Source organism: Emiliania huxleyi (genome assembly GCF_000372725.1).
Source record: "Emiliania huxleyi CCMP1516 unplaced genomic scaffold EMIHUscaffold_78, whole genome shotgun sequence".
NCBI lineage: Eukaryota > Haptophyta > Isochrysidales > Noelaerhabdaceae > Emiliania > Emiliania huxleyi.
In genome coordinates, this window is record NW_005196163.1 from 103427 (window position 1) to 121742 (window position 18316).

Sequence of the window (18316 nt, forward strand, 5' to 3'; positions counted from 1 at the left end):
CTCCCCATCTCCCCCATCTCCCCCCATCTTTCCCATATCTCCCCATCTCTGCCCGTCTCTCCCCATCTCTCCCCACATCTCCCCACATCTCCCCACATCTCCCCACATCTGCCCCACACCTCCCCACACCTCCCCACACCTCCCCACACCTCCCCACACCTCCCCACACCTCCCCACACCTCCCCCGCACCTCCCCACATCTCCCCACATCTCCCCACATCTCCCCCCAGGCGCGAACGCGGCGGTCTTCAACGCGGTCGCGCTCGAGGTACGGGGGAGATATGGGGGAGAGATGGGGGAGAGATGGGGGAGATATGGGGGAGATATGGGGGAGATATGGGAGATGTGTGCGGCTGGAGAACTCCTAACGACTCACTAAGTGATGAATTGAGCGAGTGGGCAAGGAAGTAGCATGGTGCGCTCGAGGTGCTGCCTTCAACGCGATGAGTGAAGCGAGGAAGTGGCACGGTGCGCTCGAGGTGCGAGTAGCGGTTCACGAAGTGGTGGGATTGAGCGAGTCAGTCAGGGAGTCGCATCGGTCGCTCGAGGTGCGGCTGCGGTGGGGCGACGAATCCTCGCGAGTTGTCGAGGCGCTCGGCGACGCGGCCAGAGGCGCCATGCGCCACCCGCCCACGCCGCACAAGCGTGCCGTCCAGTTCCTCGAGCCGAGGCCAGCCCGAGGGCCCCTCACCGTCGTCGCGCGCCAGAACGGGCTGCGCGCGTGGTTCTGTGCGCCGCCGCCGCCCGCCGCGCCGCCGCCACCTCCGCCGCCGCCGTCCGGCTGGTGGGGGCGGATGCTGGTGCAGCCGTGGCACTTTGCGATGCTGCGCGACCAGCCGAGGAACGAGGCGAGGTTCGCCGAGATTCGCCGAGATTCGCCGAGATTCGCCGAGATTCGCCGGGACTCGCCGAGATTCGCCGAGATCCGAGGAGAGTGCGCCGGCTTAATTAACGAGACTTAGTTCACGAGGCTGAATTCGCGAGGCAAGTGACGAGGCTTAGTTGTGTGTTGCTTAATTAACGAGGCGTACGCCGCGGCGCTGCGCCGAGCTGCGGGCCGGCTGCAGGCGGGCGCGGCGGCGGGCGCGGCGGCGGGCGCGGCGGCGGGCGCGGCGGCGGGCGAGGGGGCGGAGGCTCGCCAGGTGGCGGTCGATGTCGGGTGCGGGTCGGGTCTGCTTTCCTTGCTGCTGTGGCGGGCGGGCGGCGGCCAGGTGCTCGGGCTGGAGATGCTCCCCGTATCTCCCCGTATCTCCCCGTATCTATCTCCCTGCATCTCCCTGCATCTCCCCATATCTCAGGTGCTAGGGCTGGAGATGCTCCCCGTATCTCCCCACATCTCCCCATATCTCCCCATATCTCAGGTGCTCGGGCTGGAGATGCTCCCCGTATCTCCCCGTATCTCCCCTCCCCGCATCTCCCCATATCTCCCCACATCTCCCCACACCTCCCCATACCTCCCCATACCTCCCCACATCTCCCCACATCTCCCCATATCTCAGGTGCTCGGGCTGGAGATGCTCCCCGTATCTCCCCGTATCTCCCCGCATCTCCCCATATCTCCCCATATCTCAGGTGCTCGGGCTGGAGATGCTCCCCGTATCTCCCCGTATCTCCCCGCATCTCCCCATATCTCCCCATATCTCAGGTGCTCGGGCTGGAGATGCTCCCCGTATCTCCCCGTATCTCCCCACATCTCCCTGCATCTCCCCATATCTCCCCATATCTCAGGTGCTCGGGCTGGAGATGCTCTCCGCCGTGACGGACCTCGGCCGGCGCTGCGTCGCCGCCAACGGCGCCGAGGGCGAGGTGCAGCCTGGTCAAGGGAGAGGCGGCGAAAATGAATTACTTATTACTCAATTACTCAATTACTCAATAAGGTGCAGCTGGTCAAGAGCGAGGCCGCGAGACTCCTCACCGCGCCGCCAGAGGGGGCGCCGCGGCTCCACCTCTTCCTCGCCGAGCTGTGAACGGCGTCTCTTCACACCTCTCCTCCTGTGAACAGGCGCCGAAGCTCCACCTCTTCCTCGCCGAGCTGTGAACGGCGTCTCTTCACACCTCCCCTCCTGTGAACAGGCGCCGAAGCTCCACCTCTTCCTGGCCGAGCTGATGGACTCGGGCGGGCTCGGTGAGTCCTTGCTCTCTCTCGCGTCCGCCGCACGGCGTGGCGGGCTGCTGCTGCCGGCGGCGCCGCTGCTGCCGGCCCGCATCCGCGTGTGGGCGACGCTGGTGGAGCTGCAGGGGTGCGGCACGGCGCTCGACAGCGCCGAGCTCGTGCCGTCGCGCCTAAGCGGCGTGAGGCTCTGGTTTCGGCTGCTTCTCTCCCCATATCTCCCCATATCTCCCCATCTCTCTTCTAGGCGTGGCGCTTTGGCCGTGGCTGCGCTACCGCCACCGGCGCTCGTACTCGGCCGTCGACCGCATCTCCCCGCATCTCCCCATATCTCCGCCGAATCTCCCCAGGCGCTCGTACTCGGCCGTCGACCTTTGATGAACGATGGAATTGATAAATCAGCTACGGCCTTCGTAGCTCAGTAATAGGCGCTCGTACTCTGCCGTCGACCTTGCGGCTGCCGAGTACGCGCCGCTCACCGACGAGGGCCTCTTACTTCATTCGTTCCATACTCACCTCCTTCGTTAATCACAGGTACGCGCCGCTTACCGACGAGTGCCTCGTCTTCTCGGCGGTGGTCGGCGACGCCCCCCCCGCCGACCGGCTCGTCGCACTGACAGCGCAGGCTTGCGCGGCCGTAGATGCGCGGGGCACGCGACTCTTGGCCTTCAAACCGGGACTGCACGAGACGCACGCCTCTGCTGTGTTCCGCTGCCTTCGCACCCCGCGCACTCGCCGGCTTCGGCGCCGTCTTCACGACACGGCATCGTCGCTCCCACGGCGTCAGGCGTCGGGCGAGGCCAACGCGGTGGTGTGGGTGTGGGAGGCCGATCTGGACGACTCGGGCGCTCCGCCGCTCACCAACGCCCCGTGGGCGCGCGAGAGATATGGGGAGATATGCGGAGATATGCGGAGATATGGGGAGATATGCGGAGATATGGGGAGATATGGGGAGGCCCCGTGGGCGAGGGAGAGAGAAAGGAGCGGCCAGAGGCGAGCCGGTGCGCCGAGGACGCGTCGCGGACGTGTCCCGTAGGAGATATGCGGAGATATGGGGAGATATGGGGAGATATACGGACGTGTCCCGTAGGCTGCTCGCACGCACTGGAGGCAGGCGGTCAAGCTGCTGCCCGCATACCTCCGCATACCTCCGCATCTCCGCATATCTCCCCATATCTCCCCATATCTCCGCATACCCCCCCATATCTCCGCACATCTCCCCGTATCTCGCCATATCTCACCATCTCTGGAGGCAGGCGGTCAAGCTTCTGCCCGAGAGGAGGGCGGTGGGCGAGGGGGAGCCCCTCTCCCTCGAGGTGGCGAGCGGCGGGGGGAGGGACCTCGCGTTCGCCTTGCGCGACGGGCCGGCCGCAGAGGCCGCGCCGTTGCGCCACCACGTCAGGCGCCAGATCACGCGAGATCACGCGAGATCACGCGAGATCACGCGAGATGAGGCGGGATTACGCCAGATCACGCGAGATGAGGCGAGATCACGCCAGATCACGCGAGATGAGGCGAGATGGCCCGAGATTAGGCGCACTTCCCGCGGCGTGTCGGCAGAGACGCCCGCGCCGCGCCGCAGTTTTGCCTCGGACCCATGCTTCTCGCCGCCGCCGCCGCCCCCCGAGCCACCCGCCGCTCTCCTTTCCGACTCTGCCCCTTCGACCCGGCGCGACGTGCCCTCCTACCGAGGCGGCGCTGGGAGCGGAGGCGGTGAAGGCGGCCGTCCGCCCCGCGCAACTTGGCCGAGCGGCGCGCAGGGCGGTCGGTGGCTCTGCCGCGCCGGCCACCGCCCCGCAAAGCCGCCGCCGCCGCGCCGACCGCCCGCCGTCGCGCCGGACGACGCGTGGCTCTCGGCGCTGTCGACGAGCGAGTTTACGGCGCCGCGGTACGGCCTCTCGCCACGCGGGGCGGCAGACCACGTGGCGCTGTGCGAGGCGCGGCGCCGCGCGGAGAATGTCCGCCGGGCCCCAAGCGCGGGGGCGTGAGCTTTTGACACCCGGCTCACTGTCTGCGGGATAGGCGGCCTTGGACGTCGCCGCGCAGCCGGCGATGCTCGGCGTGCACCCGGCCGAGGCGCAGCAGGCGCTGCGTGTGCTGTACGCAAACTGACCTCGCAGTGAGGGCGGAGGTGGCAGCCCTTTTTGAGACTGTCACAGAGCCGGAGACGCACCGGAGTGTTCAACCCATTGTGTTGGGGGCGAACGGATCGCATATCCGGCGGAAATCCCCCACGAACACGCAAATCGCAAAACGTGATGAGTTACCCCAAATAAGAAATACTGAAACATTACCGGCGAGCGCTGCGCGAACAACTCGGTGCTGGTGGCGCGCTGCCAGATCGGGCCGCACACCGTGGACAACCACCGCTGGAACTTTGCGGGCTCCGAGTCCGAGTCGTACACGTCGAGCCGCATCCGGAGCTGGCCGCCCCTGCCGTGCGCCAACTTCCCGGAGGCGCCGGGGCTGCTGCTCCGGCACGCCGACGGTAACTACACACACATTGCGGTGCAGGTCAGCGCCGGCGCCGGCGCTGGTGGGTGCGGGCATGCGCATGCGCGCGTGTGCGCGCGTGCGCGCGCGCGGGGGGGCGCGCACCGTCCGTGTGGTGCATGTGGGTGGGTGGGTTGCCGTAGTGATTTAGTGTTCTTAGTGGCAGGTGGCGGTGGGCGGTGAGCGCGCGGTGGCGAGTGGCGAAAGCCAAACGGCGACACGCCGTCAGCTCGCGGCTCGCCACGGTAGCCGTAATATAAGATGCTCGATCTCACCAGGCACGTCGATGCTCGATCCGATCGAGACTGAGAGCTCGCTGAAGCTGGCGTGTGACGACGGAGTGGCCCGCCTCTGTCACAACTTCGAGGCTGTCAGCGCGCGCACGTGCAGCGTGCTCGGCGTGCGACGCCTCGTTGGTACAAGTGGTCAGCTGCTAGGTAGGTAAAGCTAGGTAGGTAAAGCTGAGCTTGACGCAACCGGCCCATATGTTACAACATGCTGGCAGCGGCTCGATTCGACAGCGACCTACCTTGCGGCGCGAGCCGCACATACACCATGTTAAGGTACTGTGTAGCCTGGGGCGGATGGCTGGGCGCTAGGATCTACAATCTGCATTCTCCATCTCCTATCTCCACATTTTGGCCCTGTTGCTGCTCAGAGCGATCTGCAATCCACAATCTCAATCTTCGATCTTTAGTCTTGAATGGGGAACCGGACAGGACGGATCTACTGGCGAGACTTGGGCGTGTCCGTGTGAGAGATCCGCTAGGATCTCCAGTCTTAATCTACTATCTCTACCCCAACGATCTACTGGTCTTGCGCAGAGATTTCCATTACTCCACCGGCCGGCTCCGGGAGCGGCCGTCACGTCGAGGAGGGGGGCTGTCGGCGGCTCGAGCGGCGAGGCGTGCCACTCTGCTTCGCCGCCGACAGCCCCTCTTCCGAGCCGGCGCGTGGCGACGAGCCGCGGCCAGTGTCGCTGGTTCCTTTGGCGGCGCAGCGTTTATCCCCCCCACCCGCGCCCGCCCGCCCGCCCGCCCGCCTGCCCTCAGGCCTTGCCCCTTCGCAGGCGCGGGAGCGCTCGCCGGCGAGCACCTCCTACCTCTCCTCGCCCGGCTGCTCCCTTGCCCCGTCGCCCGCCGCGCCCTCGCCCGGCCGCCTCACCGCGCACGGAGCGCTCGGCTGCTCGCCGCCGCCGCCGCGCGTCCCCGCGCCGCCACGCTTGCCCCCACCTTGCCTCACGCGCGCTCTGTGGAGGGGCAGAGCGCGTGTCTCTGGCACAGACGGAGCAGCGACCGCGCCAGCGGTCGCTGCTCCGCCCCTCCGTCGCGCGCGCGTCGCTGCTCCGCCCCTCCGCCCTCGCCCCGCCCACCCAGTCCGCAGTCGCCCCGCGTCTCAACCAACACCCTTCCCGCGGCCACGCAGGGCAGTGTGGTGTGTGACACTCTGTGAGTGAGGGGGACGGCGTGCGCGAACTCGCCGTCTGAGCCTAGCGCAGCGCGCGAACTCGCTCTGATCCTAGCGCAGCGCCTCGGAAAACACGCTCGGACTCTGTCACAGGTGATCATCCAATTTCCCTTACGAGCCTCGGGGGGAGCCTCGCGTATGTGTGTGTGGCGTGTGCCACATGCGACGTGTAAACAAACGTATTGCCAGCGGGAGGCTCTTGTCGCGTCATCTGCTTCTGGGCCGTGCATTCGGCCCGCGCTTGACCAGCACGATCCGGTAGCGTGAAGTACCCGCTCGCAGGCTCTCGTTGAACTTTGGTAATCCGTGGCCACCCTTGTCGCCTAGGCCGTGAGAGAGAGCACCGTCTTCGGGCTTGCATTGCATCACGAACAGCTCCTCGATCAGCTCCGAAGGGCACACAAACTCCACCACTGTCGTGGGGCTGCTGTCCACCCATTTGGCGCCGCGCAGGTACTTTTCGGCATACTGACGGCCCTCGGCGCCTCGCACGATGGTCTGGTAGGGTTGGGTATCCGGCAGCTCGCCGTGTGTGAGCAGATGGCTCAGCTCAGCGTCGCCCATGGGCCGATAGACCAAAGTCCGCATCTGCTCCTCTTCGGCACTCTCGGCGCTCAGCCACACGGCAGATGCGCCATCGTGCGTCACATCTGTCAGCTCGCCCCTCCCCACCAGCTCCCTCTCGTAACCAAGCAACTTCACCCCCTTCACTCGGCTCTTGAACTGCATGCCTGCACCGGCCACCGCCTGCTGTCCGTCCGCCTGCATCTTCTGCGCCGCCCCCTCCTGCGCCGCCCCCTCCTGCGCCGCCCCCTCCTGCGCCGCCCCCTCGTGCGCCGCCCCCTCCTGCGCCGCCCCCTCCTGCGCCGCCCCCTCCTGCGCCGCCCCCTCCTGCGCCGCCCCCTCCTTTGCTTGCCTTCCCTGCTGCCGCTCTCTGGCGAGCGCGCGAGCGAGGCACTCGTGTCCCTTGGCCCACTCAGGCCGCAGCTCGACGCACCTCTCAAAGTGCGCCCGCGCCGTTGCCCAGTCCCTCTCCCGCACCGCCTCTTGAGCCAGCAGCCCGCACTCCTGCCACTCCAGCAGCTCCGCCTCCTCGTGGGCAGACGCGCCAGGGCCGTACACGGCACTCAGTCCACGCCGAGGGGGCAGCGGGGCCTGCTGGGCAGAGGCCGACTCGCCGTCAGCCACACTGGCCGCATGAAGCGCGACGCTGCTGGCGCCCAACGGCTGCAACGCCTCCAAGAAGGCACCGCGCGCCGGCTGGCGAAGGACTGGAAAGGCCACTTCTGCAAACGCGCCGGCAAATGCGCCACTGAGCGCCTTGGCAAACGCCTGCGCCACGAGCGCAGGTGGGTTGCCAAAGGCTCCGCAGCCCCAGGCGCCGAGGATGATCCCGTCGTAGCCAAACGAAGCCATGATCGAGAGGACGCCGCTGACTTTGCTCTCAAGATGTGCTCGCTGCTTCGCATCCGGCTCACCGTTGCCGCCGATGTCGCGCAGGCACGCCGCGAGCACTCCCACTCGAAACGGGTGCGGGGCCAGCTCCCCGCTGGCATTGCGAAACACGATGACCTCTGGGACATGCGCCGCGCCGTACGTGGGAATCGGATAGGGCAGCCTTTCGAGGGCCCTGCCCAGAGACGACGCTCGGCACAGGTTCTCCTCCTGCGTGCCGATCTGATTGCCTCTCCATCCGCCACCGGGCTCCGAGTCGCTAGCAAAGTCGAGCACGCACACGTTTGAGCACGCACGAGACCGGTAGAGCCACTGCGCCGCCTCAAAGCTGCCGCAGCTTATCACATGAACGTTCATGTGCTGATGCGAGGAGGCCGCTGCCGTGCCTGTCCGAGGCGGCGCAGTGAGCACCGTGCCGCGGGCCGCGGGCTCGCGTATCTTGCCAGTCGACAGGAGCCGGCACGTCTCGTCGGCCAGTGCCTTGGGCGCTACCATTTTCTCGTGTGGCGTCGGAACTCGGTCGTGGATCGTGGCCAAGGGTCGGGGCTGGTCGCGTCCGAGTCAGGCCGGGCGAGTAGAGGCACACGCGGGCACTCTCGAGGTCTCTTGGAGCGGGGGGGGGGGGGGGGCGGAGCCCCGGCGAGACCTCGAAAGAGCCAACGGGTCCCTCGAGAGGGGTACCCTGGGTGGGCGGGGCCTCTACTCGCCAGAGTCAGGACCGACTGCGCATGCAAAAAAGAAAAAATCGCGATACTAGGCAGGACTCGCGCATCAATCAATCAATCGCGCGCGCTGGCACTAACAGAGCGTCATACATCGAGATCTCTACGGGACACCAGTAGATTTTGTTGAGTGGAGATCGTAGATGCCGATCAGAGATCTTCCACACACAGCATCTGCAAAGCTCCACGGTATCCACGCATCAACCATGCATGGGCAGAGAATATCCCTGGCAATCCACCCGCACTCACCAACGTCTGCTGCCGAGCCGCTGCAGCGTCATCATTGCCTTCACATATGACACCCAACGTGAAGATAGCGTCCACGTGATGGCTGTTGAAGCACCTTCTGGGAGGTCCTCCACCAATCACGTCCTCCAACCAATAAGTGTCGCACTCTTCAAACAGTCCACCATTCGCCTGCACGATCGAAACGAGCAACATCAGCGCGCCCTCATCTGCCGCCAATTGCTTTCGGGCTAGCGCCGCAGCATCGGTGCCACTGCAAATGCTGGCAAGTGCAAAGCACCCTCCATACAGCACATATGTCGACTGGGCGTATGTATTCATAGCCGCTATAATGACGGAGAGTGCCCCTGCGTCTGCTGCCTGTTGCTTACGGGCAAGCGAAGAATTCTCCCCGCCAGCGCAGATGCTTCCGAGCGTGATGCACCCACGGCTCTGCACTGCCTGCGAGGCGGCGTGCGTGCGCATGGCTGCGATGACTGACGGGAGCACACCTGCGGCTGCCTCTTCATCGTTGTCTTTCCAGCTTCGCCTCTCTGAGCGATCGTCACATAGAGCCGCCAACCTCTGCAGTGCTGCGAGCACGACACCGGGCGCAATCATGTACTCATCCAAGACTCGCCCAAGCTCCTCAATGCGCATGCTCGAGATGCCAAGGCGTTTGACGAGTAGAGTCTCCCCGCGCTGCAGCAGCTCTGCCGGGGGGCCACCATGCGCAGCCATGCCTGCGGCGTGCGCTGATTGTACCGCTGCGGCAACAGCCTTAGCTGTGGGCCACCACTCACCCAACAGCCGCCGCAGCTCTCTCGCAGGGCGGATGGTAGGGTCAAGATCAGCAATCATGTCTTGGGTGATCTCTTGATGCAGCTCCACGAGAGTGAGGCCGGGGCTGCCAAGACAATTGTGCTGAATCCGCTTAACACGCATGCACAGGTTTGGGGGAAGGAGGAGCTCAGCCTCGCCCGGGAAGAAGGAGAACTCGTGCAGGTCGCGGCCAGTGCCTTCACAGAGCTCCACCTGGAAGATGGTGCGGTCGCCGCTGGGGCCGATAAAATCCTGCATGACACTGACTGCCCCGATGGCACAGCTCGAGAACGCTGCCCACTGCACCTGTGCGCCGATGGCGTAGCCACCAAGGTCGGCGAACGGCCGTGCCACTCCCCGAAGCACGCGCGGCACGTGCTGTGGCGGTAAGCTCTTCAGCCCACCCAGCAGTAGCCAGACGTAGTCGCGCCAGTCGCGCATGCCACCCCTTTGGTGGGACCGCAGCGCGGCATTCAATCCAAAATAAACAGATTGCTCGCGTTCCGGCTCCTCGGTCGTGTAAAGAACAATGCATACAGCCTGATCCTGCGTCAGCTTCGGGTGCCTGGCACGGGCCCGTTGGGCTTTTGCCTGCACCTGCCTCAAGCCGGCGTCCGCACGGATTGAGCCATTGCGTGGAAGCAGTGCCAAAAGTGGCTGGAGCGCATCCTGAAGAGGAACATCTTGGAGGTCAAGGAAGAGCCCAGCAAGCGGCTGCCGCGCCGCACCGTCCTCGAGGGCCACATCTGCGAGCCTGTCAGCGGCGTGAGACGGCATGTGTGTTCTACACCAAGGGCAGTCCCGCAGACAAGGGCGGGCACACAAGGAACGCGCTCAAAAAAAACACAGGCGGAAAGGGGCGCAGAACCGACCTAACCCGTCGGAGGTGGGGGGAAGGGAGTCCCGCCGGGTTCCCCTGCGTGAGCGCAAGAGTAACCCCAAGAGGGCTGAAGATGAGCGGTGCGCGCAGGGGTCGGCGTGACGGGGCGAGGAACGCGCCGCGCGGGGCGCCGCCTCACCGGCCCAAGTGGCGCAGAGCGAGGCGGCGAGAACCGAGCGAGCACGTCCTCGTGAGCCCCGTGGCTCCAACCAGGCCCTTCCTTTTTTGAGCAAGTGTGACGCCGCGCGAGCGACGCTCCGAGATCGCCCGAGATAGCGCGGCGCGGCCCCGAGATTGCCCGAGATTGCGCGAGATCGCCCGAGATTGCGCGGCGCGGCCCGAGATCGCGCACCTCGGCATATCTCGGCGAGGTGGATGGGTTGGGAGCGAGGGGGCGGAAGTGTTCAGTGCGGTAGATGGTGAGCTCGGGGCGCGTGAGCCGGACTTGGGAGCCGGACCACCCCCGTTCTTAACCTGCGTTGTTGAGCCAGGACTCAACATACCCGGGCTTTCAATCCCGCACTGTCACTCCCCTTTCTCCCGGCCGGGGTGGGGCGGGGCGCGCGCGGGTGGCGGCGGGTGTGCGGGATGTCTGTGGGCCCGAGAGCGATATGCCATGTCCGCCTTGCTTTGTTTCCTAACATCGAAGGCTAGCTCAAAAAAAATAACCAGTATGTGCCGACCGGTTTCTCCTGTGAGCCTCACGAGGACAGTTGTGACGTCAACGAGCCCAAGCCGGATGGCGCTTCCGGGACCGAGATCATGCAGAAGCACGATGACAAGGTGTTTGACTGGGGATGGGGTATGGTGTACCTGCACCCCAGCCACGGGGGCGCGAACCAACGCTTTTTCGTCGAGCCGGCAGGCGTTCGCAGCCGGCTGCCCCGACCAGATCGAGCCGATGAGTCCATGTGCCGCATGCTCTGCGATGCATACGACTGCTCGCAGATAAGCGAAGACGGAGGCTGTGACAACCTGCGTACAAAAGACGGACTCGACAACCTAGCGCCGTACAACAACATTGCAGCCTGCAAGGGGTTCCAGTGCCACCTTCGAACCACCTCTGAGAGCTACTACACAATCAAGGTGGCACACCCTTCAGGAGACAAAAAGTGCCTCGACTGGAACCGTTCGGATCGCAAACTGATCATGTTTGACTGCCACGGAGGGGACAACCAGCTCTGGTACTTCATCGGGGGGAGCGGTCTTGGTGTAGACGGTGCGTCTTTGGTGAAGGTCAAGTCGGACCCGGAGCTATGCCTCGAGTACAAACTGGATGGTAGCAGCGAGCTCCACCTCCACACTTGCCACGGCAACCCAAACCAGCGCTTCCACTTCAACGTCGTGGCGAAGTCAGGCCTGCCGGGTTGTGAGTCCAGCGCAGACTGCCAGGGACCTCGGGGCTGCTCCAAGCCAGGAGGGTCGAAGATCGGTGTGTGCGTGGGCTCGGCACGAGGTGTTTGCTGCCGCCACGGCTCGGAGAACTTTATCGGTGGCAAACCAGTGGGCCAGGTCTGCCATGACGGGGGCTGCGACTCTTGCTCCATCATCGGATGCGATGGGCAGTCTCCTCGCCCTACCTGGTGCACCTGGCCGACTGGCACCACCGATGCCCTCATGCTCACGCTGACCGGCGTTGAGAAGGGCATCACCACGTCCGTCCGTAGCCGGGTGACTGATCCTGAAAACTTTTGGTGCAAGAAACTCTGCGATACGTACGACTGCACGCGGATCTACGCGGAGGGAGGCTGTGACAACCTGCCGGCCCCTTTCAACGACATTGCGTTCTGCAAGGCAGAAGAGTGCCACCTGAAGTACAAGGAAGTGGACGCCCCCCAGATGCAAATTACAAGCGGGCTGGCAGCCGAGCCGAGTCGCTACGCGTGCGGTGACTGAACCTGGAATGAGGAAAGCCATTCTGTCGACGGCTACGATTTCTGGTAACCCAATTCCCAGCCGCTCGAAGCTCTACCACGAACTTTGAGCCGTTCTTAAATTTTGGGTATGGTAGTGCCACAAGAGACCAGGGGCGCTCAACCGCAACTAGAGTCGGTGTTCTGTCTTAGAGTGAGGGTTCCGCACTGGTGTGCTCCTCGCGGTCGAGTGTTCTGTTAGAGTGAGGGTTCGTACTGCTGAGTGCTCCTCGCGGTCCGTGCGAGTGTTCTGTTAGGGTGAGCTGTTGTGCTCCTCGCGGTCGAGTGTTCTGTTAGAGTGTGAGGGTTCGCACTGGTGTGCTCGTTGCGGTCGAGTGTTCTTCTGGGAGGCAGCCGTCGCCCGCGCCTTGTGTCTGTCATGTGACTCGTGCTGTGCGCGCCGTTGGTTGTAAAATTCTGTTAGAGAGTGGGTGTAACGCGGCCTGACTTTCTAAATACTTCTCTCAGGTTCAACCACAAGAACGCAACCACAAGAACGGCTCTCTACGGCTCTAGTACGGCTCATCACACAATCGCCCTCGCGGTTCTTAGGTTGATGGGACAATGCACTGGGGGCGTTGCCTCTAACGCCTATCAGTAGTGTCTCTGGAGGAGCTCCTCCAATCTGGGTCCTCCAATGCGCATCTGGAGAATTCAGTGGCTACTAGCACAATGCGAGTGAGGGGCGTGTTCAAGAGGGGCTGCGTCTGCGAAGCAACGCAGCCCCGGGTGCATGATGCCGCCGCAGTCAAAGCGCGCGCGGCGTAAAGCAAGCGGACGCAAACACGCACCGGGTGAGGCAGTGTCGGGGTCAGATCTACTGTGCAGAGCACATGCACATGCACATGTGCATGCACATGTCAAGGACTGCTCCGCGGGGCTCCCCATAGGCGAGTCAGTCATAAATTCTCGCCACTGGAACGCATGCTACTTATAGCTACTGTCTGCACAGAGATGCCAGCACCCCCCACAGGCAGAGCTCTGCTGCTTAGGGGGGGGGGGGGGGTTCGGCCATGGGCTTAGGTGTGCAGGGGGGGTACCGAGCAGTGTGCGGCCGCTCCATCGGCCGCCGAGGGAACGTTGGGAAGAGGCACGAGGAGGGCGGCGACCTCAACCGACTATGGAGGACCCGTCGCCAGACGACGCAGGGCAGACGATGTGGAGGCGGAGCAGACGCGCAGGGCGAGACGAGGGAGGGAGCAGGACGTTGCGGAGATCAGCAGGAGGATGTACGAAGAGATTAGGAGCAGCAGGGACCCGAGGGACCATGTGGAAGACGGCTAGTGTGCTAGTCCCCCATGGGGAGGACGACCCCGGCTAGTCGCCGACCACACCCACAAAGAACCCTGCACAAAGATCGCACGGGCGGGGACCTGTTCCCTTTTACCCATCTACTCTCACACAGACACAGTACTCAGTACGGCTTTACACAGTAGAGGTGCACTTGGAGGTGTCGGTTTTTATTTATTTTATTCCGGGAGTTTGGTTGCATGGTGGACGGACGGAGCTCGGAGCACGGAGGGGGCAGAGGTCGGGGCGCGCAATCCGGAAACTAGGATCCAAGACGGAAGTGGATAAAATTATTTGAATGGCCGAAAAAAGAAATGAAGATGAAACTCTCTCTGGTGTCACAGCCGACAAGATCAAGAAATCCGCTCTTTCTCTCTTTCTCCCGCCCCCAGATCGGCGGCGACCTGCAACGCCGGTCGTCGTCGGCGGCGGCTTAGCCGGCCGAGGGCGCGGCGTGTCGCCCGGAGGCACGGCTACGGGCGAGGATATCGCCGATCACGTCGGCCGCCGCGGGCTTAGCGGCCTCGGCCCTCGAGAATCGCTCCGTCCTCGCCGCCGCCTGCTGCTGCGAGTGAGCCAGCAGCGTGTGGAAGGCAACGCTGCCTTGGCCCGACGCGCCAAGCGGGGCGCGCGGCTCGCCAAAGTCGGGCCCCGTCGACGACGGGTCCTCCTTGTCGGCCGCGGGGTGCGCCGGCGAGAGTGGCGCGTCCCTATCGACCCCGAGCAGCTGCACCCCGCGCTTGCCAAAGTGACTGCTCGCCGCCGCCGCCGCCCGCTGCCCCCACTCGGCGCCCACCGCCGCCCCCCTGCTTGCCAGAGCCGCCGCCCGCTGCCCCAACCCTGTGCCTGCCTCCGCCGCCCACGAGGCGGTCCGCTTGAGTCCGCCCCCAGGTCCGCCTCGCGCGGCGTGCTCGTGCGGATCGTACGCCACGTACGATCGCAGGCGGCACCGGAGGGCGAGCAGGCAGGCAGAGCCAACAGCAGCCACCGCCAGCACGGACACCGCCACGGGCGCCAGCACGGACGCCAGCACGGACGTAGGAGTAGGAGTAGGAGTAGGAGTAGGAGTAGGAGTAGGAGTGGGAGTGGTATAGTAGTAGTAGTAGTTGTAGTAGTTGTAGTAGGGCGGCTGCGCGGGAGGCGGGAGCGGGGGCGGGAGGAGGAAGACCTTGCGCCGCACGTAGCAGGCGGCGGTGTCGGAAGGCGCCACCGCCTCGACCGAGAGGGGCCCTTTGACGAGCCGGCAGTCCGCGAGCGCGGAGGAGGACGCGTTGGCGGGTGAGAACTCGAGCGCGATGCAGAAGAGGGAGGACGAGCACGCCTCGAAGCAGCTCTGTATCGGCAGCTCGTGGTCGGTGATGAGCGCCTATAAGGGGCAGGTCCGAGACACGTCCACGACATGTCCGAGACATGTCCTGCTCGTGGTCGGTGAGGAGCGCCGTCTCGTCTTCGGCCGAGGCGGAGGCGGGGCGCGGCTTGGCCGAGCGGCGGGCCGACTGCATCGCGACGTCGAGGGAGGCGAGGGCGCCGGAGGGCGCTGCGATGACGCAGTGGCCGCGCCGCCCTTTGGGCATAGCAAACTCTGTCCACTTGTATGGCGGCGACGCCGGCGGCGGAAGGGGGGGAGGCGGCGGCGGAGGCAGCGGTGGCGGCGAGGGCGGTGGCGGTGACCAGCAGCCCGTGAGAAGAATGCCCTTGCACACGCCCTTCTCCAGACCCGACGGCGCCACACATAGCCGCCACCTGTCTTTGTCGGGGTCGGCCCACCGCCGCCCATTATAGTAGTAGAACCTGCTGCAGTTGTTTTCCGGATAGCGGACGTCTTTGCAGGCGCCCTCGGTGAGTTCACTGCGGCCGGCGAGTTCACTGCACGACGGCGGCGGCGGCGGCGGCGGCGGCAGTGTTTGGCTCTTCGCGGATAAAGCCGCGCTGATGAGGGCTGAAGCCATCGCGTCGGTATCAGATCGCCAGCTCGCGCGCGGGTGCGGCAGGTAGAAGGACTTGACGGCGTTGACGGCTCGAGGTGTGAAGAGACGCCGTTCACACGTCATGCTATGAGGAGAGCCCTATCACGCCATGAGTTGGTTTTTCTTTTCTCTGTGTTAGTGCCAGTTCGCCGCGAGTTGTGTTGAAAATTCTTTTCTCTTCTCCACCACCAATTCGCGGTTCTCGAGGTTCTCGAGGTGGATATCCTTTGGCCGCGTTGGGTAGCGAGGAATGGTGAGATGCGATCCACGCAGGCGTGTTTTCTGGCGGCCGACCGTCAGTGCGCGGAGTTGCCCCTTCTCCGACTTACTGATACTGTGTGTTACTGTTGTTACTGTTGTTCAGCAGGCAGCAAGCAGGAAAAGCCAAACCCCCGGGTAAAACCCGAAAATACCTGGGTTTTACTGTTGTTCTGTTGTTCTGTTGTTCTGTTAACACTAGCAACATTGCTCAGCTCCCAAAAATGCCAGCTCTAGTCAAGTGTGTGTAGCACCTTTGGCCCCGAACGTAGGTCACCACACTCGCGGTAGCCAGGTAACCCCCCATACCAGTAGCACCAGCCATGGCCTCAGAGAGCGCGGGCGAGGGCGCTGGGAGCAACACGGACAAAAGAACATCAAAAGTCATCATTTCCACAACCCACCCGAGACCCGTATTTGCAACTATCGCGACTGCAACTAGTCGCGACTGCCGAGCGCGACCGCGAGCCGCGCGGTCCGCGTCGTCGGCCGTCGATCTCGTCTCATGAAAGAGGAGAGCGATGTCGGTGTCGGTGACAGCAGAAAAGTTCCTTGATCTCTCCACTACGAAAAAGGCCGGTGGGGAACCCCGAATTACGTCCTCTCTAGGTGACCTGTGGGAGCTCCACAAACCAGGTTCACTGTGCCCGCGACCCGGGTGTGCGCCAGGGACTTGTGTCGCTCGAGCCTCGGAACGAGCCGCGCGCGAGGCGTTCGCAGCACGGCGGGCAGCCAGGCACGCGCGCGCGCCGCTGCAGAGCATGGGGTGCGGGGCGAGGCGGCCGGGCATGCTCGCGCAAAGGCCAACACGCGCCGCATCGCGCGGGGGCGCGGGGCGAGGCGAGCGAGGGCGTGACAACCAGCGCAAATTTCACGCGCTCCCCCGCCCCCGCGGCTTCTAGTGCTTGTCTGGCTTTATGAGGAAGAAGATGGCCGGGTTATTGTTCGCAGCGTCGTCCGGGCGGTGCAGCGCACGTGCGATGGACCTCGAGACGGCCGGCGCAGCGTACATGGAGAACGTGACGAACGCCTTAGATCGAGCAGTGCGAGCAAGCCACGCCATGAGCTCTATGCCTTCGCCGCCCGGTTGCTTCTCCGAGTAGAGGAGGTCGAGCCGGTTGCCGCTTGTGGCCTTGGCCGCTCGGCGGATGCAGTCGACCTCCGTCCGGAGAGTGGCGAGCGACATGTCGGTTTGACAGTGCTTGAAGGCTGGTATCATGAACGGCGAGAAGATGTCGTGGACAAAGACGGGGAGAGGGTGCGAGATCGCCGCCGCCGCCTTGCGGAGCAGCCGGTCGGTGTAGAGCTGAGCGAACGAGTTGCGGTGGAGGGCGTCAATGAAGAGCAGCTCGGCGTCGAATGGTACATCGTCCTTATCAAGCGCGGCGATTGCGTCACCCTGAACGAACGACCATCGGTGCTTGAGGACCGACGGCGCGAACGAGCGATTCACGAAGCTCGGTGTGTAGTCGTGAAGGTCGTACGTGGTCAGGTGGCCGTGGCCGTTGCGCTCGAGCGCGGCAAGGATCCATCTCGTCGACGAGCCGCAGAGGGCGCCGATCTCGATCGTCTCGGCGGGCTTGTGCTCTCGGATCATGATGTACAGCATCGCCGCCTCCACGGCCCCTATCTGCCCCTTGCAGACCAGCCCGCTCTTCGCCTTTTGCGCCGCTTGCACCTGGATAAACTGCTGTGCCTGCTGCCTCTGCGTATCGAGCTCACCGCGGTACTTTTCCACGAGGCCCGTGTAGTGCGCGGCAACTACGGGCGCGTCGGCCTCGCTCAGCGGGTCGAGCTGCTCCTTCATGAAGAAGCTGGGCTTGTTTTGGACGGTCAACCACGGAATGCCTGGCATCATCGCCACAGCATGCCACAGCATCTTGGCTGATCTCGTCTATTCGTGCACACAGAGAGGCGCCGTCAGCAGGTTCCGAGGTGGATATCCTTGCCGGTTGGGTAGGAGGTGGTGTGTGTGAGTGTGTGTGTGTGTGTGTGTGTGTGTGTGTGTGTGTGTGTGTGTGTGTGTGTGTGTGTGTGTGTGTGTGTGTGTGTGTGTGTGTGTGTGTGTGTGTGTGTGTGTGTGTGTGTGTGTGTGTGTGTGTGTGTGAGTGTGTGTGTGTGTGTGTGTGTGTGTGTGTGTGTGTGTGTGTGACGCGATCCACGCAGGCGTGGTTTCTGACGGCCGACCGTCAGTGCACGGAGTTGCCCCTTCTCCGACTGCCCCGGCTAGTTCCCCAGGCTCGCCGGGTTTCCCCTACGTCACCTAGGACCTAGCGCGGGTGGGTTGGAGGGGGCTGCTGCAAGGAAGGGCGGAAATAAAAAGAAAATATCTCCCCCGCTGGTCTCCTCCTTCCCATTTTTTCTTTTCTTTTGAGAGCAGGACGCCGGGTTTGTCTTGTATGTGCGTGTCGAGGCACGAGGGTGTGTCAGTGAGGGGTGGCAGCGTGGCAGGGGGTGGGGATGTGCGGGGCAGAGGCCCTATGATGTAACTTATTCCGGGGCCGGTGTGCGAGTCGTCACACTCTCCTGCCTCGAAAGGGCGGGGCTGTCCCGGAAAGTGAGAAACGCCGGGCAGCGTGACGCACAACTGAACCCTCCCATACGTGTTGGGCTCCTCCTTCGCTGTCCCATCCCCTCATCCATCCCTTTCCCGCCTGAGCGGGGCAGCGGGCGGGCGCGCGGTGCGGCGCGGCGTGTGCGTGTGTGCGACTGCA

The 18316-nt window shown here is 64.2% G+C and overlaps 4 protein-coding genes across 4 annotated transcripts in view; 1 reads left to right on the top strand and 3 right to left on the bottom strand.

Moving 5' to 3' along the window:
* EMIHUDRAFT_465708 (hypothetical protein) overlaps positions 1-4402 on the top strand; it is a 6146-nt gene extending 1744 nt beyond the window's left edge. Inside the window, exons 2-9 of the mRNA XM_005760025.1 lie at positions 231-268; positions 549-800; positions 1026-1142; positions 1729-1806; positions 2074-2303; positions 2645-2684; positions 3367-3426; positions 4133-4402. Of these exons, the coding sequence (XP_005760082.1) occupies positions 231-268; positions 549-800; positions 1026-1142; positions 1729-1806; positions 2074-2303; positions 2645-2684; positions 3367-3426; positions 4133-4222 (905 nt within the window). The 3' untranslated portion in view covers positions 4223-4402. The remainder of the gene's footprint in view (positions 1-230; positions 269-548; positions 801-1025; positions 1143-1728; positions 1807-2073; positions 2304-2644; positions 2685-3366; positions 3427-4132) is intronic.
* A 1875-nt stretch (positions 4403-6277) lies between these two features.
* EMIHUDRAFT_68441 (hypothetical protein) lies at positions 6278-6799 on the bottom strand (the record flags this gene model as incomplete). The annotated part of the gene is made up of 1 exon (XM_005760026.1): positions 6278-6799. The coding sequence occupies one exon, from the start codon at positions 6797-6799 to the stop codon at positions 6278-6280; it is 522 nt and encodes a 173-aa protein (XP_005760083.1).
* Positions 6800-13810: 7011 nt separating this feature from the next.
* On the bottom strand, positions 13811-14951 carry EMIHUDRAFT_218149 (hypothetical protein; the record flags this gene model as incomplete). Its single annotated transcript, XM_005760027.1, has 3 exons — positions 13811-14104; positions 14546-14743; positions 14886-14951. 3 exons carry the CDS (start codon positions 14949-14951, stop codon positions 13811-13813), a joined length of 558 nt encoding a protein of 185 aa, XP_005760084.1.
* A 1549-nt stretch (positions 14952-16500) lies between these two features.
* EMIHUDRAFT_218150 (hypothetical protein) lies at positions 16501-17481 on the bottom strand (the record flags this gene model as incomplete). The annotated part of the gene is made up of 1 exon (XM_005760028.1): positions 16501-17481. One exon carries the CDS (start codon positions 17479-17481, stop codon positions 16501-16503), a length of 981 nt encoding a protein of 326 aa, XP_005760085.1.
* Positions 17482-18316: the final 835 nt, after the last annotated feature.